We start from the raw sequence: 26,247 nt of genomic DNA on the forward strand, positions 1-26,247 counted from the left end.
GGGACACTAATATTCTGTTGGTGGAGCTGTAAACTTATACAAACATTCTGGAGAACATTTTGGAAACATGTCCAAAAGACCATAAAACTGCCCATAACCTTTGATCCATGCTGGTATCTCAAAGAAATCAAAGATAGGGGAAAAGGATCTACTTGTACAAAATATTTATAGCAGTCTTTTTGTGGTGGCAAAGAACTGGAAACTGAAGGGATGTCCATCAATAGGGAAATGACTGAACAAGTTATGATATGGTTGAATAAGTTATAATGAAATATTTATTGTGCCTTAAGAAATGATGAACAAAACAATCACTAAAAATCTTTGAAAGAGTTACATGATATGACACAAAGTGAAGTGAGCAGAACCAGGAGAATATTGTACACAACAATAATAATAAAGTACGATGTTCAGTTGTGAATGGATTAGCTATTATCAGCAATACAAAGATCTTAGAGAACTTCAAGGGACTCATGTCAAAAGAAGGCTGTCCATGGCTATAAAATGAACTGACAGAATTTGAAAGTAAATTGAAGCATACTATTCTTCATTTTATTTCCTCCACATATTTCTCTGGTATAAATGATATGCGTCTTCTCTCACAACAGGTTGAACATGGGAATATGAAGATAACATCTGTACAACTTATATTACCTGTCAGCTTGGGGAGCATGGAGGGATGAGGGGAAGTGAAGGACCATGGATTGTAAAATGTCAATTATTAAAAATTAAAAAAAAAACAAGACTATAACTATGTTGTGAAAGAGTGTAACTATGTTGTGATCTTTGCTATTAGAAACAGAATCCAAAATTATAAGTTCAAACCTACATTAAAGTATAAAGTATTGGCTTTCACTAAAGGTTCCTGTACTCATATCTCACATTAAAGTTTTGGCTATTGATACCAACATCAGGACATTAAAGACTATGTAGGCCAAAATACAACATACCTTATTTTGTAAGGAACGATATATATAAATGACAAGCCAACATATAGTGTGCCCATTGCAGACCCTTATGTTTGGAAAAAAGCCTTATTGGTTGCTTAACATCAGGGATATGATATATTTTCTAAGAAATTGGTGTCACTTAGGAAGTATACACAATGACCTCTCTCTAGATTTATCCATCTAACTGCCACATTTATCAACCACAGTTCCCAGTGGTCCTTGTGAGGTTCCACTGTTGAATCCTGCACCTATAATAATATCCTTGTCCTAGTTACAGGTAAATGAGAAAAATCCATAATTCAAGATATCTTGGATTTACACTAACAGTAAGGTCACCAACAGTAGCTGATAAATTGGGAACAATGTAGCATTTACAAAGAAAATGGATTTTGGCATACAATTGTATGCACCAGAATTAGTTCTAGCCTGTCCCCAACAATCTCATTAAGGAAGAATTCTGTGCAACTAAACTGCATTATAGATATAAGTAGTGGATAGGAGGTAAAGATAGCACACCACCACCAAGAAAGGAAATTGCCTTGAGCTAATTCCTTATGTATGACAAGTCATCATAAGCCAAAGTCTTATGCTTCCCTATTCAGTGGTAATTTTTTTTTTTTTTGCTCTTGCACTATGTGGATCCCTTCTGGCTTAAGATTCTTTGCTGAATGAATCGGATGTTTTCACTACTGGATTTTAATATTTGGACTGCTCATTGTTTCTTGGAGCTCCTGTGCATCATGCTTTTTGTTAAGCCCTTTCTTTGAGGTTTCTACTTGTCTGAAAATCATTCACTAGTATCAAACACATAACTGTATCCCACCCAAGACCAAATCACCCTTAAGCATGAGTCAACACGCTGAACCAGAAAATATTAATATTTTATCGGTAAAATTCAGTTTTTGGAAATTTGACTGTAACAGAAATTTTAGGGTTAACCGATGTTGTTGTTCAGTTGAATCTGACACTTTGTGACTCATTTTAAGGTTTTCTTGACAAAGAAACTGGAATGGTTTGTCATTTTCTTTTCCAGTTCAACTTATAGATGAGGAATTGAAGCAAACAGGGTTAAGTGGCTTGCCCAGAGTCTCAGCCAGTAAATATTTGGGGCTCGATTTGAACTCCTAAAGGTGAGTCTTACCGAATCTAAGCCTAGTGGTCTATCCACTTTGCCACCTAGCTGATACTAAAAGAGGCATCATAACTTAGATTCAAATGGAAAGAGAAGACACACTTAAATAGAAAATTTTCACCCTAGATAAATCCTCTTGCCTAAGTCATCAGTTAGTTAGAAACAAGACGTGGTTAATGCTGGTTGTATTCAAAAGAACTGCTACATAGGGTCTATTAAATATCTCCTGTCAAATAAAGGAAGATTTTTTTCTTTTTCAGATTGCTTCCATTTGTTTTTATTCATTTTTGACAGTTTGCTATTTTTAGTAGTAGATAGTAGGGGAAAAATAAAAGAAAAAATTGGGGCATGGAAAAATAAATGGTATCTCTTAGCATTCTCTCATTACTAGACCATCATCTTGTGTTTCCATTTCCTAATTGGTCCTTGCCTTGAGGTAGTAATGGTTTTCAATAGCATTTACTTAAGCAATGGCTTGCTTCTGATCAACAATTCCCATTTAGCAGTACAATAATAGACTCCTGTTTAAATGAGAACAGCAACCAATTATTTTGATCTCTTTGATCATGTTTTATATGATCCTTCTCTGAACTTGTACAATACTTAGTCTATTCCACACAATTTGGCACACAGTTACATAGTGGCTTATGTCTTTCTCTACATCTTACCAAAGGGGAATTGGTCAATGGGAGTGCCTTCCTCTGAACATATGCATGTAGTGTAGGCTTTGTCTTCTACCAAAAGTATAGGTGAGCTAGCCTTTAAAAGTGCTTAATGAGGTGAAAAGAAGGGTCCCTGCTCTTTACAGGTATTTGATGACCATTTCCAATTTGCCAACCAAGGTGAAAAAAATATAAATTTTTGATTAACTGTGATATGGAACTGGGTGTGCATCCTAAATCTAAACTGGCCGTAGAAATTCTATCTGGTTCTGTGTCTCTTCCTCTTTTTCCCTCTCTCTGCCTCTCTCAATTTCTTCCCTTGTTGAATTCAAATAACGAAGCAAAGATTCCCCTAAGCTTTCAGGAGAGAGGAGAGAACTAGCATCAGTGTTTTGCTCTTCCAGTCAAGGGGATGTGAAACCATGAACACATGGTTTTGCTGTTGTTTCTGTCTCTATTGTCTGTTCTTTCCAGTCTTAGGTGAAAGAATACTGAAGAATATGATAGTCTGTTATCCTTGTGAGCTTTGAAAAGTTAGATGAATAAGCTGATATTCTGCCAATGACAGAAAGGCCAAGGTTTGCCAACATCACAGTTTGGGGAAGAGCGAGTGAAAGGTGATATATTTGATGCAGAGCAGTCATGGAACAAAGCATGACGAACATGTTCATTGGTTATACGTGCCACATTCAGAAGTAAACTTAGTGGTGTAAGGGTGAAAAAGGGGTTTACTTTGTAGCAATTGCTTTACATTTAAGCCCACTTTCCTCCCGAACAACTAAGGTGGTATAGGGCAGAGTATACTCAGGTGTCAAAGATATATTTGTACTCCTAAATTTTTCATTTGTTTTTCATTTGGATTGGACAGTATGATTTTATTAGCCAAAGGGGCACCTACTAGCTGCTCTTGAGTGGGCAAATTCAGTTCTTCTTCACCACCACCAGCTTCTGACTCTATAGGATGGTGCTGGTAGAGCATAAAGCACCCTAGATTAGAACAGGGAGGCAAGCCCATGTGGAGACCTTTCCAGTATTTATTCTTTAGGATGATGCGAGGAGGCTGAAAAGTGTGGCCCGGGTGGGCATTTTTGTTGATAGTGATCCTCATGTAGGAGGTGGCAGGTTTCCTCTGACACACTGTCCTCTGCTTCCTCACCACCACAATGCCGTTGAATTGGGACTGGCTAGATATCTGCCATCTTGTAGTTGATCAGCCCTTTATAGAGGATGAGTTTCTGGCCTTAAGGTTCTTGGGCTAGAGGCTGTACAGCCGCTTGTTGAGCTTGATCAGGAAGCTCCAGCTCTTGCTGAGGACCGTCCACTGGAGCTGGGACAACTTGGCTACAACCTCTGTAGATGGAGGCTCCAAGAGATTGGAAAGGGTTCTTCTTGTTATCTGTTCTCAGAAAGCATCCCTTTGTATATTCTAACTGAATATACAAGTTATTATATTATATATTAATATATTATTATATATCTATTACATAAAATATAATTAGTATATTATATGAATATATTATTATATATCTATCACATAAAATATAATTAGTATATTCTATATTAATATACTATTATATATCTATTACCTAAAATATAAGTATTATATATTAATATATTATATACCAATTACATAAAATATAATTATGTTATATATTAATATATTATATTATATCTTTATCACATAAAATATATTTATTGCATATTAACATGTAATAAATATATAATAATATTATATGTATTAACAATTATGTTAATTGGTGAATTGATGCTAGGGTGCTAATAAGTAGAGGCTGATATTGGAGAACTAAGACCAGAATGTTTGTTTGCAAACAGAGCATTTTTTGGCCCACCCAATCCCTTGGAAGTATCCTTAGAACAGTGATTCCCAAAGTGGACACCACCGTCCCCTGGTGGGTGTAGCAGCGATCCAGGGTAGCTGTGATGGCCACAAGTGCATTTATCTTTCCTATTAATTGCTATTAAAATTTAAAAATATTTAATTTCCAGAGGGCTAAGTAATATTTCTTCTGGAAAGGGGGCGGTAGGCCCAAAAAGTTTGGGAACCACTTTTTGGTTTAGAAATTTGAGGGGAACATTTAGCCAGAAGCTCTCTTGGTGGTGCAACTCATCAGTGAGAGGAGAAGCTGGTAAAGAGACCCTGAGAGTCTTTGTGGTTGGTGTGTGTATATCCACACACATATGGATGTTTTCATATATGTGCACATATATGCCTACACATGTGTATGTGAAGTTGGCATAAAACAAATCTCACACTATCCGTCTAGTTAGCTCCTGAACATTGTCTTATAACACCGATGCTCTCCTTCCCCAGATGCCCACCTTAACAGAGAGACTCTGCTCCTCCGGCTCTAATATACAAATTCTCTTCTGTAGCAGGGCCAAAGGCTACCTTCCTGAAGTGGCTATTTGCTTGCCTACATGAAATGAGGTAGTTATCTCCAGGAGTCCGTCATGTAGGGCCTAATGTGGTGCTCTGAGTCTGGCAGCTGCTCGGTGAATATTAATTAAGTGTGATGACCCTGAAGCTGCTTCCTACAGAAGGAAACATGTTTTTTTTAGGAGTGAAAACTCCCAGGGTCACCAAATGCTGAATCCCCGCAGCTTCCAAGAATAGCATATCAGTTTGGCATTGGAGAGAAGGATGCTACAGAAAAGCTTCACAGTTTTTTTTTTTCCCCGACAAGGCTTTTGGCTATGAGTTGCAGGGAGAGGGTGGCTCTGGAACCTTGACCACTAGAATTGTCCTTGAGGAAGTGTCCACTCCCAAATTGTCATCAGATCCAAGAGAGGGTACTCCATGGATGGATGGCATGAAGGGGAAGGTTAGCTGCTCAAAGATGCTGACTTTTTCCAAGAGCCACTTCCCTGGCAGGGCCATTTCCAAAAATAGTGTCCCTATACTAGAAATGCTGAGTCACCAGTAATTAAATGTCATTGCTGACAGCCCTTCTCCAAAAATAACACAGGAGAGCCATGGATTAAAGGGCATTTTTCTTAACCTCAAATGTTTCTTTCAGAGTGCTTATCAAGGAGCTGTCACACTTTTCTCTTATCCTTTTGAGGTACTGTCTCCACCAAAGAGATGGACGGCTTAGTTAAGCCCTATAGAGCCCTGTGCATGAATAAAAAACTAGAGAGCAATCCATAGATGGAGCAAAAGGGCACATTTGTGGCAATGTTTTGTTATGACTGAGAATCAACCTAGATTTTATTTTTTGAAGCCCAGTGCAGCTCCTCTGCAAAGTGATTGGTTTGTGATACTCCCTCAGAGGCTGTTAGAGTGATAAGGCAGCTAAGATAGCTGAGTCACTCACTGATCATGAGGCAGCATTTGGAAAGCCCCTCTACAGAGGCTCCAATTCCAGCTGGCAGAGGTTATGCTTGGCAATCATTCTAATCATCCACTGAGGCATTCAGACAATGCAAGTTTCATAGAAATTGATTAAAATTCGAATCAGAATTTGCTCAAGCTTCCTGGAGGATGATTTCGAAAGGTTGGATTTCCTTAAAGGTTTGTTTTCACCTGCTTTGAAATGGCTCTCTGAGACCCTGCCTTCTCCTTTCTTTTCATTCAGTAACAAAAATTAGTGGATTGGGCTAGATGGCTTCTCAGTCCCTTTGTGGCCTAGATCTAGGATTCTATTATCCTAAGTTTACCTACATGTAACTTCAAAAGCTGCATTTCATTTTAATACCTTCTACATAAGATGTTCTAGTTTTTTTTTTTTAAAATCAAAACACGTCCTGCGGGAAAAAGAAAGAATAAGAATATGTAGGTAAATGAAATGCATTGCTTTCCATTTTCCGCAAATTCCTCCTAGAATTGTGTTTGTTCTCATTCAATATATTTATAGTCTTGAATGTCTCCCAATATAGTTTGAAAATGGTCCCAGTACAATTTTTAATGTATCTATCTTCTTCTCTTTTCTCAGTAGTATATAATTGGCAGTTATTGCTAGATTGGTAACTCATTCACTCAATTATCTTTACAATATCTTACTTCCTCAGACATCCTTACTTTTAGAGATAGGCTATTTTTCAACCATAAAGGTAACAAATTTTCTTTCTAAAGGACCAACTAATAACTAATTTCAGGTTTCAAGGGTGATATTTCCATAATGATTTGGGGAAAATAAATACAACTTTATTTCTACTTTCCATCTACCATTATAAGGACTGTAGAAGACTGGGCTATGGGAGCTTTAATCTCCTGTACCCTTTTGATCTCTGGGTCTAAGGGAGACGGAACAGAGACAGATGTCCCATGGTCCTTGAATTAGCCATTCTCTGCTTCGTAAATCTATATGAAACAAACACACAAAAAGGATAGAGAAAGGAAAATGAAAAGTATCTTCTGTATATTTTAAGATCCTTGAGGACAAAGACTGTATTCTACTTATTTTCCGCCCCATGTAATTTTGGTTAAATCAGGGGTCGGCAACCTTTTTGGTCGTGAGAGCCAAACATTTTTTAAAATGTAATTTCGTGAGAGTCGTACAGTGCTCACAGTGTGCGCTCCTGTAACAGCGCGGGAAAAAATTGACTTTATGGCTCCTGCCAAAAGAGCCATATCTGGCCCTCAAAAGAGCCAGATATGGCTCAAGAGCCATACATTACCGACCTCTGGGTTAAATGATAAATCCTCAAGCTGTATTTAAACAAAATCATGGCTAAAGAGAGTTCTGATTTTTGCATTTGAAAGACAGGATCAAATACTATATTGGTTTGATATTATTACAAGACCACAGAAAGTTTCTTAATCTCTGTGCCTCAATAGTTTCATTTGTAATAAAGAAATTAACTGTTTCTGTTGCACTCTGTCACAGAATGATTAAATGAGATAGTATGGACTTTGTCAACTTTAAAATCATATAGCTATATCTACTGTGGAACTGAGAGGAAGTCTAAGAGAAAATTGCTTAGAAAGTTAATTTCTAGATATCAGAAAATTATTTCTTCAGGCCCTTTATCAAAGAGCATAGTGTGCTCTGATGAACAATCTAAACAAGCAAATGATTAGTCTCTTTTTCTGCCCAAGAATCAGCTAAAAATTGTCACTGGATCTCATAATCTCCCCAAGGTTGGGAACTGGGTTTTCTATTTCTCTGGCATTCTCCAAAGTACTTATACCATAAACTAAGAACAGAATACATGTGTCATACATATTGACCACTGATTATTTTACTATGCAAATTATTTTAAATTAAGTGATCTTAGAATTAAGTGTTGTAGAGAGAATGTCATTCATTATCCTGAATCTCATACTTATGTTGGTATATGGAAAGCTTTGGATGTTTCTTCCAGCCAAATAATCAAGGAAAAAGACTAAGAAGATTATCTATATAAGATCTTTCCCTTTAGCTCTAATGACCTATCATGAGATAGAACAGAGAAAAAAATGGCCAGCTGCATAAATGTCAAGGAACAGCCCCCCTGGTAGTTAAAAGAGAAACATATAAAAGAGTTGCCAATATTTTCAATCCCTAGAATCATGGCAAAGAGCATTGTACTTGCACTCTTTATACAAACCTAGGTTTTTCAATAATGTTCATTAAAACTCTTGATTGCTAATTACATAAAAAATTTAAAGATAATTAAAGAAATAAGCAAATAAATTAAATTTTAAAAAATAGTTTTATCTATAAAGTGGCATAAGAATCCAATTAAATTTGATTCAATCTACTTGGTGTTTTTGTTTGTTTTGATTTTAATCATTAATAATACATACTCACTGTCTCCTAGATTCAGAGCTGTTCATGAAAGGAATTCTATGTTTGGGCTAGATTATCCAATCAGCCAGTCAATCAACATTTATTAACTTCCTATTATGTACCAGACACTGTGCTAAGTGCTAGGAATACAAAAAGAGATAAAGACAGTCCCTGACCTTCAGGAGCTTACAGTCTTAATTGTTTTGGGGGATAACTGTGACAAACCATTGGATTTTTCACTTTTTTTTTAACCTGGATATTTTGCTGATGTAGAAATAAAGGCTACAAGCAGTACACTAAAGAAGGGACTGCCCACTTATAATTATATGTTATAGCTAGCATTAAAACTATTGCCAAACATACTCCAAGTACATGAGTAATAATCCTAGAATAAAACTGAAAATACTTGGATAAGTCTTTCAGATTTCTTCTTTTGAATTTAGTCTTTCTGCATCCTACATGATTTTTTTACACAGTAAACTTCAAAAACAGATGGTTGCAAGAAAGATTGATATCAGGATTCAAAGCTATATCATTTTGTAAAAACTTCCTTCAAATGATACATCAGTCCAGAGACTATAGGCACTCATGTACACTAATGTAACAGGACAACATTTTTTCAGTGTCCATGATTTAATAGAGCATTTCATAAACAAATTATAGGGAAAAAAGAAATAACTCTTCACTTCTACATTTAATTGAAGTTCTTCAGATTTATAAATAATAAAAATATAGGATATAAACAGTTTTTAAGAAAAAGAATAAATTTATATATTATGCAATTAAATATAACCATTATTATATAACTAAAATAGCTTAGTTTATTCTTGTATCATAGCCCATTTTAGTTTAAGAGAAAATTAAATGGACTTCCTAAGGTGAAAGCTAAATAAGGAACATGTATTTCCAAGGAACACATATCTCTAAGGTATTCGTGAAAGAAATGGCCTGGTAGGCAAAACAATCTCCTCTCACAAACGTCTAGCTGCTTTTTTTTTTTTTCATCTTTTTGCCAAAGACAGAAGGAAATGTCTTTTAGCAACAGAGTTATATCAATTTCAAAGATAAGGCTTTCAGAGACAATAATTAACCACAGCTCCTAGCTATCCATTGATCTCAAGGACATTATCCCTTTTCACATCACCCTTTGCCCAAATCATCAGTATTGTAATTGAACTAAAAAGACAAAAAACTCACTCTTTTTCTCCCAGATCTATACAACCACATAATACCCTCAGCACTTCCTGACTTTTTGAAAATCACATGCTAAAGAGAATCCAATCTATTTCCATCCTTGGGCAGAATCACCAGGGCAAATTTTGCTCCCAGACCAGCTTTTGAAAATGTGAAGTTGAAAACTACAACCCGAATAAGGAGGTTATAAGGTTATTCTTGGCACATTTACACTATGTTACCATAAGCTTCCATTCAAACAGTAGCATGTAAAGGGAAATGTTCATAACACTGTATTGGCAAGAATAGGAACATAATAGATCATCTTTTTGAGAATAGCAGAAGGAGAAAACAGATCAACACTCTAACGGGAGCTAAATTACATAGTGGAGTTGTGCTCCAGAGATGTAATTGATTCCACGAGGCTAAAAATGGAACGGAACCGGGAAATTATAATGAGAGTCATTTCATTGCTAAAGAAGAGCCCCTTAACAATGGGAGTACAGCAGAATCCTAGTGTGATCATTACAGGCACATTTCCGCATTCCTGTTGCTAAGATTGAGGACTAGGAAGAATAGCTAGCATCTAAAATTACTCATTTTAACTTGTTGAAATCGTTCACTTTGGTTTCCTCTGGAAAATCATTTTTTCCTCATTATTGGACAGAGAGCTTTGAAAGGCATTCCTGACAAGCAGGAGCCTGGAGAAGTCATCACAAAAGGATTCTGAAATGGGAGGAGGGGAAAGAGGCTTTGCGTACCTGTGGGCATTTGCTCCATTGTCCCCAGTCAGACATGACACACTCATTGGGGCAGAGGAGTGAACACGTCTGGGTTTCTGCGGGAATTTCAGCCTGATTACAGAGGGCACTGTCCACCCTTCCACTTTCACTGTCATCCATGATATTTACACATCTGTCAAATAAAAAAAAATACGTAAAGATTGTCCCACTTTGAAAAATTAAAACTTAAAAAAATGAGAAAATGGAAATATTTCATCTGTTTGCTAAATAGCCTTTATTCGTTTTTAAATTTATTTTTTGAGTTGTTTTTTTGTTAAGTTAAAATTCCCAGTTATCTCTTCCCTTCCCTTCCTTCTCTATACTAGAGATGGTATCACTTTAATGATATATACATATATATTTATATGAAAAATTATGTCTTGCTTGTTTCTATTTATCATTTCGGCTTTGGCAGTGGATATATACAAGTCATTCTTCAAAAAAATATTTCTGTTGCTGTATATAATGTTCTTTTGGTTCTGCTCATTTCACTATTCATAATTTCATGGAGGTCTTTCCATGTTTTCCTAAAATTAAACTACTCATCATTTCTTATAGTGTAGTGGTATTCCATCTTAATCATATGCCACAACCTGGTTTAGCCATTCCCCAGTTGATGAGCATACCTTCAGTTTCTAGTTCTTTGCTACCACCAAGAGCTATTAAAAATATTTTAAAAAAAATTTGTAGTTTAAAAAACCCTTACCTTCTGCCTTAGAATTGCTACTAAGCATCAGTTCTAAGGCAGAAAAGTGGAAAAAGCTAGATAATTGGGGTTAAGTCACTTGCCCAGGGTGACAAAGCAGAAAGTACCTGAGGCTAGATTTAAACCCAGGACCTCTCATCTCCTGGCTTGGCTCTTTATTTCCCTGAGCCATCTAGTTGCTCCTGGTATAAATATTTGAAAACATATAGGTTATTTTCCTTTTCCTGCGATCACCTTAAGAAATAAACCTAATAGTGGTATTTCTTGGCCAAAATGTCTATACAGTTTTATAGCTCTTTGGGGATAATTCCAGATTGCTCCTCAAAATGCTTAGATCAGTTCACAGTTCCACCAACAATGTATTAGCAACTCCATTTTTCCACCTCTTCTCTTAACATTTTTTTTAGACCCTTGTACTTCGGTGTATTGTCTCATAGGTGGAAGATTGGTAAGGGTAGGCAATGGGGGTCAAGTGACTTGCCCAGGGTCACACAGCTGGGAAGTGGCTGAGGCCGGATTTGAACCTAGGACCTCCCGTCTCTAGGCCTGACTCTCACTCCACTGAGCTACCCAGCTGCCCCTTCTCTTAACATTTTGCCACTTTGCCCTTTCATTGTCTCGACCATTCTGATAGGTGTGAGATGATATCTCAATTCTATGTGATCCTTCAGTGCTGTAATAAACATTGTAGGGAGGCAGATCATAAAGATGATCCCAGGCCACAAGGACCTATTTGGAGACATAAAATATACAAAGTTGGGAAGAAAGAACCCTCTCTTTACCTAACAAACAAACTCATATCTATCAATATGCAGCAGTGCCTGGCACATAGTAGGCACTTCATAAATACTCCCTCACTTCACTTCCCCTCTCAGAATTCTCTGGTTCCTCCCCTCCCCCTCCTTTTTTCCCCTTCTGGTACAGAGCTTAACTGGATAGAGTTTTCTTTGCCTGAAGAGGTATGAAGTGTTTCAAAGGGAAAAGCATTGGAGTCATAGAGCTTGGGTTTGAATACTAGTCATCTTTTTACTACCTCTATTGCCTTGGGTAAATTAGGTCACCTCTATGCAGCTCAAATTCCCAATCTCTAAATGAAAGGATTAGCTGATCAAGACCCCTTCCAGCTCTAAATATATGATTTTACTGAACTAATTGTAGTTCTTCCTGAAGATGGCAGCAAGATTGTACAGTGGATAGAGCCCTGGGCTTGAAGACCTGTTCAAATCCTACATAAGATTTTATTCAGTGTAACCCTAGGTAAATCAGTTAAAAAATCAAACAAACAAACAATAACCCTTCTGTCTGTCTCAGTTTCTTCAATTATAAAATGAAGATAATTAAATAACATTTCCTTCTCAAAAGATGGCCATGAGGATAAAATGAAATAATAAATGAATAAAATGAAATAATATTTGTAAAGCATTTTGCAAACATTAAAGTGCTATACATATACATAAACACACATATATACATTATGAAATAGAAAATCCATGACTGCTCCTTCCCTCAAGGTACTCATATTCTAGTGTGGGGGGAGGAGGCACAAAAGAAAGATCAACTCTGAGGCTAATGGGAAAGTGCAAATGTTGCAGCTGGCTTGACGTCAAGGTCCCTGTTACCCTTTGGGTTGCATTTGATGAGGGGTTTGAAGAAAACAGAAGCAGGAAAGGTAGTATGGCATGGAAGACTTTATGACACAGTAGAAGAGTAGATGATAAGGCCTTATGGTTCTCCATTATACCAGAAGGCAGAGAGTCAGTGACTGCCAAGTTGCATTCTTAGAGTCTTAAATTTGTTATCTGGTTGTCACTTTCTTCATTTATCGTGAAAAAAAACTACTTCACTTTACTGTTTTCTAAATAACTTGCTTGTCTTTCTCCAAATGAACTGTATTCATTTCCCAGTTCATGTTATCTCTGCATATCTAATTAATACATTCTTTATTTATTTAAATAACAAATTTCCACATAGTTTTTCTGAAATTATATGATCTAAATTGCCTCCATTCCTTCTTCCCTCCACACTCCCAGAGCTGGCAAACAATTCAATCTGGGTTGTACATGTAATACATACATTCTTTGAAGTGTTTAGGGAATAGCCATATTTTCCTCTCAATGTCATTTCAAACTATTCTCCACTATCCATTTGAACTCAAGTTACAATGTCTCTTTTTATGTTCAGATACATTTGTTAACCTTAAAATTGTTGTTTTAGTCAATATTCCTATTAAGTGGATTTGATCAAAATGTTAAAATTCTGGTTCATATTATTTTTAGTGACCTCCTCAAGGCTAACTATTAAGGCTTAAAACTACATTTTGGAAGTGCCAAGACCTATAAGGGGGAAGACACCTATCCCTTAAAGTCAACAAACCAACATGCTTATAAACAGAAGAATCAACACATTTACAAGCTGCAGTCTTGTAGATGGCCATGAGTCAGTCGATGGTCTCAGATTATGACACATATAGGTCTTAATATGCAGACTTTAGAAGACATTTCAAAAGGAATGCCTGGTAGGGGGGCAGGTGGGTAGTTCAGTGGATTGAGAGCCAGACCTAGAGATGGGAAGTCTTAGTTTCAAATCTGGCCGCAGACACTTCCCAGCTGTGTGACCCTGGGCAAGTCACTTAACTCCCATTGCCTAGCCCTTAACACTCTTCTGCATTAGAGCCAATACACAGTATTGATTCCAAGATGGAAGGTAAGGGTTTAAAAAAAACCAAGGATGCCTAGGTAAGTATCAAGGTATAAACACACATATATATGTGTATTTATATGTGTATTCTCATGCATTTATACATAGAAATATAGTTAAAGTATTTTCTTCAAGAAATGAACACCTGAGCATCACTGGATGAGACTAACTACCTTGTATTTATGAAAAATATTTTTTTCTTAGCCTCTCCCCACGAATTATTCAAGTTTTCACATACCTGACTTTTCTAGTTTGCATTCCTTCTCCACAGCGGAAAGCCCTTAGCTCACTGTTGATTCTGCATGGAGACCAGTGTTCTACAACCCACGAATACTGATTGCACTCACTGTAACACGGGACTGCCTCATGCACCTGTTAGGCAAAGGAAACAAAAATATTACTTCAAGTCATGAAGTTTACAAAGAAACAGCCAGCCAGTCTTGTCCAATACCTGATGAGTGTAACCCTGTGGACCAAACTGGCAAATCAAGTCCCCAAAGTTCAGAGTTATCTTTAACTGCCTTGAATTTACTGACTTGTCTGAAGATGTTTATGTACATGGGAAATCATCTAGGATATTACTGTGTGTCTTTGTAGAAGAGAAAAAAGGACAGTCATTTCCTAGCACCGAAGACAGGAATTTCATTATAATTTCATTTTCTCAAACAGCTCACACAGCATCTATTAGATAGCCCTCATCTCAATTATATGTCATATTGTATCATCCTTATTTTATGATGACGATTGGAATAGATATGTGTATATGTATATCTATCAACCTACATAGACATATTTGTAAAATGTGGAACATTTATTCTTACAGTTAAATTATCCTTATAATGCATAATAAAAGTGTTGTTATTTGCTCTGGAAATTTATTTTTATATATACAGACAATGATCAGTTCTAACATATAAGCATTTAGCCCCCTGGCTAAGAACTTTGCAAGTTTGAGGTGGTTACAGTTTTGTTTTCTGGAGGTGCTCAGAGCATTGCTGAAAGTCTCCCTCCCCACCCCATCCACATCCAATCAGAGAACATCAAAGAAACAATCCCAAAGCTGTTAATAACTGTGCATATGGTTATTTAAAATTTTCTCATTAAAAACAATATTTATTCATTGTACTATTAATACTTAGAAAGTTCTTTCTTATGAATTTGTTTGTGTTTTGCTCTCTTGGAATTGCGTCCAAATTGGTAATCAATTTCATTTCCCTGCATCATTGAGATTGCATTTTTTTAAAAAAAGCAATGTTCTCTGTTGTTCAGTGTGATACATGTCTCCCTGCTGGCCAAAACGAGAAAAAAATCACTTCCTCTCACATATTGCTCTACAGCACAAAGATACCTGTAGAACAGGCATTAAGGCTTCTTACTTAAATAACTAATTGGGGTTTTCTCCTTTCAAATAAGTAATTGAACCCCATTTTATTCCTTCTTTGCCTTTCCAACTTCATAAAATTGTAAATGATGACTCTGCAAGTGTTACCCAAACAGAACCATTACTTGCAACTTTCTGAATGCAGGGGAAAGCACTATGTAATGGAATAATCTGAAAACAAGATTGGAGCATCGTCAGCATGTTAGCTAGAAATCAAATGAGAAAAGGTTATTTGTGGAAGTACACTTTAGGAATCACAAATAATGTCAGAAACTATTTTTAACCATGGAGTTCTATTTGGCTCTCTCACAGAGAGGTATAGAAGGCTGTACAAAACCACAGAGTTAAAAAAAATATGTGAGGGCCAAATGAAAGGAGATGGGGAAATGGAAGTAGAAATGGGTTATGAGGAGAGTAAGGGATTAAGTAATAAAAGAATCACATTTCATGCTGTGAATCCTGAAATGAAGGGAATGAAATGGTCAGAAGCCAGCTTCTATATTAGAATAAGGAGGTGATAACTTGTAACAGAGAAATCTGTCCAAAAAGCGATGAGAAAGCAATAGAGATAAGACAAGGCCCTATAAAAATGAAAACAGACATATCAAATTGAAAGGACACCAATAGCTTTGGTTGTACTGAGGACAGGAGCTCTGAAAATGAATCGTTCATTGGCTTCATAAGGTTTTTCTGTGAACTCTTCACATCAGATACATTAAGTAAAGCTCTTTGTACATTATGGGGCTTATAAAAAAAAGGTATCCACAAAAACACTTTGTATTGATGGGATCAGGAGAGGAAATTGAGGAAGACAATCACTTTTCTACTCCTTGTGGATAAGGTGGACAGCAAATGAATGAAGGTACCTTTGAGACTTATGAAAGAGCTTCTGATACTAACAATACTACCCATAATTGACATTTGTTTCACTTATCAAGCCCAGAGCTCAGGTGAAGGGAATATTATGCTTTAAAATTTACTTCTTCTTGACCAGAATAGAATATAGATATTATTCTGCTCAGTCATTTATTTATTTTTTGTTTGTTTTTGTTCTATATATTCTATCCCTGTTTTTCTGTCTTGGAATGCCTTTTGAAGATTCTTATCATAGGGGGACAAAAAGGGAACAGAGCTAACCACTCATTTCTTAAATCTTGGTATAGTCTTTGATATTATCTTCTCCCTCTCATCATATTCCATCAGTAAATAATTTCTATTATTTCCTCCATACTATTTTGTCCTCCATAATATTTTATCCTCCATAATATCTTGACCCTTCCTATCTATTCCCTTTGTCACTACCATAGAACAGGTCCTCATTATCAGCTAGCTATCTGGATTAATATAATAGTTTCTAACCCAATTTTCTTGCTTTCTCCCATATGCCCAGAATCCATCCTTTAATACACTTTTATAACAATATTTAAAAAGGACAAGAATTTACAGAGTATGAAAATGGAGATTCACTGGGATCTGCACCACTTTACACGAATCCATATTGATGAGTTTCTGAATCCAATTAATTATTTGAGTATAAGTAGGTCTGATCATGTGTTTCTCCTGCTCAAAACTTTTCAGTGATTATCTATATTGGGTTCATACCCAAATAACTTCATATTCAAAGTCTTCTATATCATGGTATCTTATCTTTTCAACATTTCTCACAATTCCTTCCTCTGCATAATCTAGTCAAACTGATTACTTACTTTTCCCACATCAGACCCCATGCATTCCAGCTTTTGATTCTCCATTCCTGGAATCTTCTATTCCCCATATATAAATTTCCCCCCTCTAGAAATTCTTCCCATCATCTAAGGCTGAACATAAATGCCATCTCATCTATTAAACATCTCTTGAGAATACTCTCCAATCCTTGCCTCTCCCTGGAATGATATTTCCTGTTATGATATTAATTAGTACTGATATGTATTTAGGGGCAGCAATAGCGAATGGGTCTGTGATTTATACAGTATGAGGTAATCCAAGAAGAGGAAACAATCTCTGTCAATGCAGGTTGGTACCTACTCTGCAATTTATAACCATCAAGATTTGTGTGGCAGTAAAGAATGGTTAAGTGACTTGAGTAGGATTGCCCAACCATAGCATGTGCCATAGATAAGATTAGAATCAAATCTTTCTTTTTTCTGAGGCCATCTTTCCAGCCACTATGCCATCTTGTATTTTCTTTTTTTATTAATAGAATTAATCCACAAGTGCCCTAGCCTCTCTCCACCCTCTCCACATCACAGAAAGCATCATCTGGTAAACAGAAATGTTCATACAAATTAGGTCCTTATTGTTTCTACTGGTCAGTTCACTCTGGAAGTAATATTCCCATTTTTTCCAGTATTAATTCTGTAGCTGTTTATTCTAATGTTCTCTTGGCTTTATACATTTTGCTGTTTACTATTTCATGTAGCTCTTTCCAATTAAAAAATCATTATCATACACCATATTTTCTTTAGCCATTCCTCCAATTGATGGACATCCCTTCAATTTCTAGTTCTTTGCTACCACAAAAAGAGCTGCTATAATATTTTGGAATGTATAGAGTTTTTTCTCTTTTTCTCTAATCTTGTTGGGAAACAGACTAAGTAATGGTATTGTTGGGTCTCAATCTATATTTCAAGTTATACATTTACTGTATCTTATTTTTTCTTCAATTCATTTACATATGATCCTTACCCCACAATTAAACTTTCAATTCCACAGAATCAGGTAACATATCTTATATGAATTCTATGTGCCTTATTTTTGTTGTTCTTCAGTTATTTCTGTTGTGCTTGACTATTCCTGACCCTATTTGGGATTCATTTGACAAATATACTGGAGTAGTCTGCTATTTTCTTCTCTAACTCATTTTACAATTTGAGAAACCAACGCAAACATGGTTAAGTGACTTGTCCAGGATCACACAGCTAGTAAGTGTCAAAAGCAAAATTTGAACTCAGGTCTTCCTGACTCTGGGCCCAGCACTTTATCCACTGTGCCAACTAGCTGCCCTCTCCTTTATCTCCTAACATAGTACTCTGCCTGAAATAGGTGCCAAATATATTTTTCTTAAATTGAAACAGTGGCTCTCAAAGAGGACTTGAAACCAATTACTAAAAGGAGGGAAGATGGCTAGACCTTCCAATTTAATTTCCCAGAGAGAATAAATCATTAGTGTGTAATTTTTTTCTAGGGAATTATTTACACAGCATAAAGAAATTTGAGAAAAAAATTTTCTTTCCATATTAACATTTAGGTAGAATAAACACACATATAAAACACAGTCCTCAAGAGTAGATGCTTGATTATTTGGCTGTGGAAATGAGAGCCTCTATCACAGTAGAGATGCAGGTCAGAAAGAAAGCTAGTCTTCCTCCTAACTCTGGTTGTGCTGGGATGAATCTTGCCCATAGGATGAGCAACCAGCACAACGGGAACAAAGCCAATAGGGTATTCAAGGATAAAAATTAACTACCCCGATGCCCAATTTCCTCTAGTGTCAGTCCTTTAAGCTCTGGCTATTTCACATTGCTATTTAGCTCATGGTTATTATAGTTTTAAAATGGGTTTGTGTTAAAGCCTGGACTTTATCAGAGAACCATTTGAAATGTTCTGAAGGAGAGAAATGAACCATAGGAAAGTTAACTGAAAATCATTTTTTAAATGGTACAAATTAGGAAGAAAATAACAGGGCTTAATAGGGCCATAGATGTTTAAGAACACAGCTTCAAGATTAGAGTACTATGACAGAGGTAACATTTCATCCTACTCGTAATGGGTCCTTTTCATTACTCCTTCATTTAGGAATATGTTTTTGTAATTTTGCCAGTGCAAAAGTCATACCATAAACTCATTCATTCATTTACTCAATTAATATTTATTGAATAAAATCTCCTTCACTGGAATTGGTCAAACGAAAGAAGTAGTTTCCCAGTAAGTCCTAATATATATTACATTTGGACTGGGTTCTTTCTACACATACTTAGTGATCATAAAGTCTTAAGAAAGCAATGTCTACTCATATTAAGGTGATAAAACATACTAATGATATAAAACCATGGTCCAGAAAACCCAAGAGCAGACTGGAAAGTAAGCACCTGGGAATTCCCTTAGCAATTTATCTTCCCTTTTCAGATTTTTGGCACTGGTACAGAGTTAGGTGAAGATAGTCAGAATAAGGACTGCGGGATTTGAAGTTGGAAGAGAACTAACTGATTTCAATCCCTTCATTTTACAGATCAGGAAACTGAGTCAAAGAAATATTAAGTGACTTGTGCAAGGTCACAGAAGTAACTAAAGAAGAATCCTAATGCTCTTCCTACATTCATTTAGAACTAAGTGTTTATATATCACCCTTAAACAGTTTTGTGAGGTCTGAAGACTTAAGAGAAGTCCATTTGAATGCTTATGGAGAGGTACAAATCTCGCTGGACTGGTCATTGATGCTAGTTCCTCCCTTTACTCCTCAGATTGGATAATATTAGGAATGGGTCCTGGCTATGAACACGTTGGTACTTCTGTTCCAAAAACCTGAGCACAGGATTTCAGTGGTGTCTAATGAGAGACAGATGCAGGTATTCTCCAATATTGATACCACCTGTCTTACTTCCCATTTTCCTTCTCTACTCAACAGTCTTCTGTACTTTTATGCAAACCACACTATTGAAAATCGTGTTAGCTATTTGTGTCAACCTCCTGGGAACTATCCCCTATTTATAAAGTTAGAAATGGGAACTAGACATTAAATGGACCTTGATTTGTTTCCCTGGTTCTGAAGCAATAGGCAATCTCTATTTAAAAAAAATCCAAGGCTATTATAAGGAGCTTTCCTGGTTGTGGAGGTAATAGACACCAGACACATCTCCCATTATATAGAGGACATGATTGAATGTTTGGCAAAAATAAGTGTTTTAAGCGTGAAACCAGTCTCTGGCTACTGCCTTAACCACTCCCTTGCTCTTCTTATTGTGGCCAATAGACCTGAATCTCTTGTCACCATCCTTTTTGGTAGCTAAAATCTCCTCCAGATCTCTACCGGTGACTGAAAGTCACCCTTATCTTTTCATTTGTTTCTTTTTACTTATTTTTTTCCATATTGCACAGTAATACAATTTTTAATACAATTTTTCTGACATTTTGCAATCCATATTCTCTCTTTCACTCTTCTCTCTTCTGCAAGAAAGCAGGTAATAGGATATATGTTGTACATGTTATTATACAATTCATATTTCCATAGCCATCATCTGAAAAAAGACATATATTGCTTACACTAGAGAAAAATTCATGGAGGAAATAAAGTGAAGAATAGCATGGTTCAATATATGTTTAGACTTCATCTATTCCTTTTATGATGGTGGTTATCTTTGTTTGTCAGAATAAGTCCTTTAGAGTTGTCCTTTATCCTTGCCTTATTGATAATTAAATTATTCACACTAACATTAACATTTAAGTTGATCATCGCACACTCCTGTTATTGTGTACAATCTCCTGGTTCTGCTTACTTCCATTTTCATCACTGCATATCAGATCTTTCCAGGTTTCTTTTGTTTGTTTTTATGTGATCACAGCCTTATCTTTTACCCTAAGCCACTTTTCCTTCCTCTTTTTTCTCCCATGCCTGCATTCTTAGGTGGCACAAGTTAAGCTTTCGCTTGTTCTTACATGAGTTAAAATGTGCCACAATGAAGGCCTGATGATTTGTTCATTACTAGACTGTCTGCCTCACTGAAAGCACAAAGGGACTCAGAGTTGTCATTCACAGAGAACAAAATCTAAGATAAGAATTGGAAATAAAACTCACATATTTATATAGGAATAGACAAAGTATGGATAGTCAGTAAGTTAAACTACAGATTCTGATGCAAGGAAGTAAATTTGACCTCATGGATATTATTAAGTCTTGGTGGATAGGGCTTTTGCCTGGAAAATGGCTCTGGAAAGATATACTGGATGCAGTAAGAACAGATTCAATTTAAAAAGGAAAGGCAGAGTAACATTAAATGTTTAAAAAGATATACTCATGAGAAAATCCATGACCTAATTGGCAGAGACTGATAAAGAATATCCAAGTGAGAACAAGGTAGAAAATGAAGGAAGAAAAAAAAAGGGATATTATGGATGTACTACCGGCTCCCTGGGTTAGAGGCAGAAAGAGAGGAAGCATTCAGAAAACCAGGCCATAGGTTTTAGAGAGTCATGATGAGGGAAAGATAAGCTGGTACAGTGAATGGGGTGATTTTTTTTTTGAGTCAGGAAACCTAAATTTGAATCTATGTTCATCCCTTTACTACCTTTCGGCACTGATCAAGTCACTTCACCTCTTAATCAGTTAAGTGAGTTGTTCAATTTCATTCGATTCAATTCAATATTCATTAAGTTCCTACTATGTCCCAGGCACTGGGCTAAAGTATAAGGTCCCTTCTAGCTCTGTTATGAAGATTCTGTCTCCTTCTGGCAGTAGCTAATTAATTTTTGCCTTAATGGCAGTTTAATCCTTTAGAAGATGGAAAAGTTGACTAATGGAAACAACTATCCCAGACTTGATTCTAACCATCATGGAAGAACTGCTTCTTAAGTTTATGATAAATATTGGATCAGCTAGGCATAATCTGACAATTATGATAAGTTTGAGGAGAAGATTTCTAAAAAGAATAAAGGGGAGTCTAAATTATATGGTGGAAGTCAGCATAAAAGGTACGAGAAATTATAATGAATCAAAGATTTAAATAGAAATCATTCAATTAAAGAAGAAAAGAAGGTTTAAAGAGATATAATAACATGCAAAGGGAACATAATTCAAATTTCTTAAAAGGAAACCTATAGAGTGTTGGACTTCACGAAGGCGGTATTGAACACTGAATATAAGAAAAGTTCATATTGCTCTAAAATAATCAGGAACATGAGGGTTCAGAAGATTCTGAGGTTGATGACAAATTATCCCATCTCTTAGCACAGTGCCTGACTGGCACAAAGTAGATCTTAATGAACATTTATTGACTACCTGAATCTTTAGGACAACAAAATGGATATTTTAGCTGAATTGGAAGAAAGAATAGGATATGAGAAGTAATTCAGACTACTTCTAGTGGAAGACCAAAGAACAAATCAATTCAGTATATACTTTTAAAAAACCCATATGTTTCTGAAGATTTACAAATAAAAATGAAATAGATCCTTTCTACGAGCTGCTTATGTTCTACAGATAAATAAATTTTCAGATCATATCATTTGAAGAAAGCACTAAGGGATAACACATTCTACTTCTTTAAGTAGGCAGAACTTATTTTGTCTTATTTCACTTCTGTTTTATCTTCCAAGGAAAATGATCTTTGAAATGAAGATTAGAACAATAATGGATAATTGGATGCTTAAATTCAAGTTGTGTAGAGAGACAATAAAAGAGCACACACTCACTCTCATAACCTGGACAATGGCTGATGTGATTGCTAAGTCACTGTTGGTGATCTATGAAAGTTCATGGAGATCAGAAGTACTTCAAAACTAGAGAAGGGCACATGTTTTCATTATTTTCAAAACACAAGAGAGAGTCGAATTTGAATGATATAGGTCAGTAAACCCAACTTCAATTCCAGGAAAAATTCAAGAATATATTATTAAAGAGATAATTTTGTGAATGTCTAGAAATAAAAATAACCACTACTCAGATATGGTGTGACTTCATTAGAACTGGGTCATGTTATCCTAGCAGACTTCCTTTTTTTTTAACCCTTACCTTCCATCATGGAATCAATACTGTGTATTGCTTCCAAGGCAAAAAATGGCCAAGGCGAGGCAGTGAGGGTTAAGTGACTTGCCCAGTCAAACAAGTATGTAGTATCTGGGACCAGATTTGGAACCCAGGACCAACCATCATATAGGCCTATCTCTCAATCCACTCAGTCACCTAGCTGTCCTCAAGACTTCCTAGACTTCTGATTTGGGTGGTAATAAAAAGACTATTTGGCATGATAGTGAAATGCTAGATGACAAAATTGGGATCCAATTACTTTTTTTTTCACTTAAACAAGTCACAGTCTCTTCATTTTCAGAAGCTAACACAAAGAATTTTAATGTCCTATACTTTAAAAACTATTAAATTCAAAAGTTTAGCAAAACAAATGTGGATGACTACTCTGAGTTATTTTGTGGACAAGTTTCTTGGTCAGTTATTTGCTGTACTAAATTATCTCTGTAGTATCTTCTCTCTCTATGGTTATTCAAACAGATGATCTAAGGTCCTTTTCAGCTCCAACCATTGGTGGATCTTACTTTGTGCCAAGCTTCATGGTTTATAGACATTATCTCATTCAAGAATCATGAGAACTTTATTAGGTAGAGGGGGCAAGTGGGAGGAATCTCAGTTTTAACAGATGAAAAAATGAGTCTCAGGAATTTTAACTGAGTTGCTCAAGGTCAAATGGAGCTAAAATTACACCTCAGTCTTATGAATGTTACTTGGAACCAAATCTACTGTACCACACCTATAATTCAAAGACCTTTGCAAAAATTGAGCTATAGAGTATGTAATATTATATATAAAAGGGTTTAAATTTTAAAAATTCAGTTAAATGAATGCATACATTTTTAGCTTTAACTAAGATTTCCCATTTAGAAAATGAAAATTACAAAGAATAGACTTTTTAATAAAAAGAAGAAGCATTTCTTTAGTGCTTGTTATGTGTCAAATCTTATGCTGATTGATTCACAAATATATCGTTTGATCCTTGCAATAATGCTGGGAAGTAGATGCAATTATTATTCCCATTTTGCAGTTGAAGAAACTGAAGCAAACAAAGGTTGTGACTTGCCCAGAGTTAAATAAATAGGAAGTTTCTAAAACCATATTTAAAGTCAAGGTTTCCTGAATCTAAGCCTGTAACTCTAATGACATCATTAACGAGTTGGTACATAAGATGTAGCATCATATCACATTATACCACATCACATCATATGTCATATCATGTCATACCTTATCATATTTCATACTGTCCACAGTTATTTATTATGTACTCTGTGTCACATACTATTCTAGGAGCAAGTTATACAAAGATAAAAATTTAACGAATCCAGTTCTTGAGGAAATAATATTATTTTGGTGGGAGATAACAAGTATTTGTACAATAAATACAAGGTTATTTCATTTATTTATTTTACAAGAAAGGGTACTGGAAGTTGGGGAGAAAAGGAAAGACTTTATCCAGATGATGTTGCTGAAGCAGAATTTTAAAGGAAATAAGAGAGTCAAAGAGGCTGAGTTGATATGACAGTTCATTTGAGCATGGGAAAAAGATAATGCAAAACAACAGAATGGGAAATGATGTAGCATTTCTAAGTTAAAGTAATCAGACCGTTCATTTTAGTGGTATAATAGAATATAGGTAGCAGAATAAAATATCATTTGGAAAGTCAGGGTGGGGCTGGATTGTGAAGGGCATTAAATGCTAAACAAGAGAAATTATTTGATCCTAGCCACTGTCTACAAACATGCTCATGCCTCTCCCATAATTAAAAATTCTTCATTTTATGCTACTATTCCTACTATTGTCTTAACTATCAACTTTCACTTGTGGATGAGCTCCTTGGAGAACTCATTTACAATCTTTTCTACCTCTCCTCCAGTCATCTCTTGATCTTCTGCGATATGTCTTCTAATTTTATCATTTGATTGAAACTCCCCAAACTGACATGCAATCATCTAATTTCTATTTTTTTCTCAATTATAAGTAAACCAGAATTTTTTTAAGTTTTGAGTTCCAAATTCTCTTCTTCCCTTCATCTTTTCACTAACTTTTCCTTGAGAAGGCAAACAATTTGATATAGATTATACATATGCAGTCATGCAAAACATTCTATAGATTAGTCATGTTGCCAAAGAAAAAGCAGACCAAAAAAAAATTTTTTTTAAGGTTGTTTCAATCTGGACGCAGACTATATTAGCTTTTTATAAGGAGGTGGATAGTATTTTTTTAAAATCACAAGTCCTTCAGAATTGTCTGGGATCATCATATTGCTGAGATCAGATGAGTCATTCACAGTTGATTATCATACAATATTGCTGTAACTGTGTACATTTTTCTGGTTCTACTCACTTTACTTTGTATGAATTCATGAAAGTCTTTCCAAGTTTTTCCAAGAGCATTCTGCTCGTCATTTCTTATAATGCTAGTATTCCACCACAATCATACACCAAAAATTGTTTAGGCATTCTCCAAATAAAATGGGCATTTCCTCAAATTCTGATTCATTGCCACCAAAATTAAGCCAATATAAATATTTGTGAATATATTGGTTCTTTTCTTTTGATTTGTTTGGAGTACAGATCCAGTAATAGTATGCCCAGGTCAAAGGGTATGTAAAGTTAAGAGAGTCCTTTATGCATCATTTCAAATTGGTCTCCAAAACTGTTGAATCAGTTCACAACTCCAAGAACACTGCCTTAGTGTCTCAATTTTTCCATATCTCCTCTACCATTTATCATTTTACTTTTCTGTCATGTTAGCTAATCTGATAGGTATGAAATGCTGCCTCAGAGTTATTTTAACTTTTTTTCTCTAATTAATAGTGATTAGGAACATTTTTGTATGATTACGGTTAACTTGAAAACTGTAAATTACCTGTTTATCCTTTGACTATCAATTGAGGAATCACTTCTACCCACATAGTTATCTACTGAGAAATAAGTCTTTTATTAGAGAAACTTACCATAACCCCCCACCTAGTTTCCTGCTTTCATTCTAATCTTGGCTGAATTTGTCAGGTAAAAAGTCCATTCCTCTAATTTATTTATGATATGACTCTTTACATCTCAATCATGTACTCATTTTGACCTTGGTGTACAGTGTGAGATGTTGCTCTATATCTAGTTTCTGCTGAACTACTTTCAATTTTTCCCAGCAATTTTCTTAAAATAGTGACTTCTTGTCCCCAAATCTTGTATCTTTGGATTTGTCAAACACTAGGTTACTCTGGTCATTTAAAACTGTGTAATAGTATATATCTATCTATCTATCTATCTATCTATCTATCTATCTATCTATCTATATAT

The 26,247-nt window shown here is 35.6% G+C and overlaps 1 protein-coding gene across 1 annotated transcript in view; it reads right to left on the reverse strand.

Moving 5' to 3' along the window:
- THSD7B (thrombospondin type 1 domain containing 7B) overlaps positions 1–26,247 on the reverse strand; it is a 932,487-nt gene that overhangs the window by 111,628 nt on the left and 794,612 nt on the right. Inside the window, exons 15-16 of the mRNA XM_044666609.1 lie at positions 14,070–14,203; positions 10,408–10,561 (exon numbers count right to left, since the gene is read on the reverse strand). Of these exons, the coding sequence (XP_044522544.1) occupies positions 10,408–10,561; positions 14,070–14,203 (288 nt within the window). The remainder of the gene's footprint in view (positions 1–10,407; positions 10,562–14,069; positions 14,204–26,247) is intronic.

This window comes from Gracilinanus agilis, chromosome 3 (genome assembly GCF_016433145.1).
Source record: "Gracilinanus agilis isolate LMUSP501 chromosome 3, AgileGrace, whole genome shotgun sequence".
Classification (NCBI taxonomy): Eukaryota; Metazoa; Chordata; class Mammalia; order Didelphimorphia; family Didelphidae; genus Gracilinanus; species Gracilinanus agilis.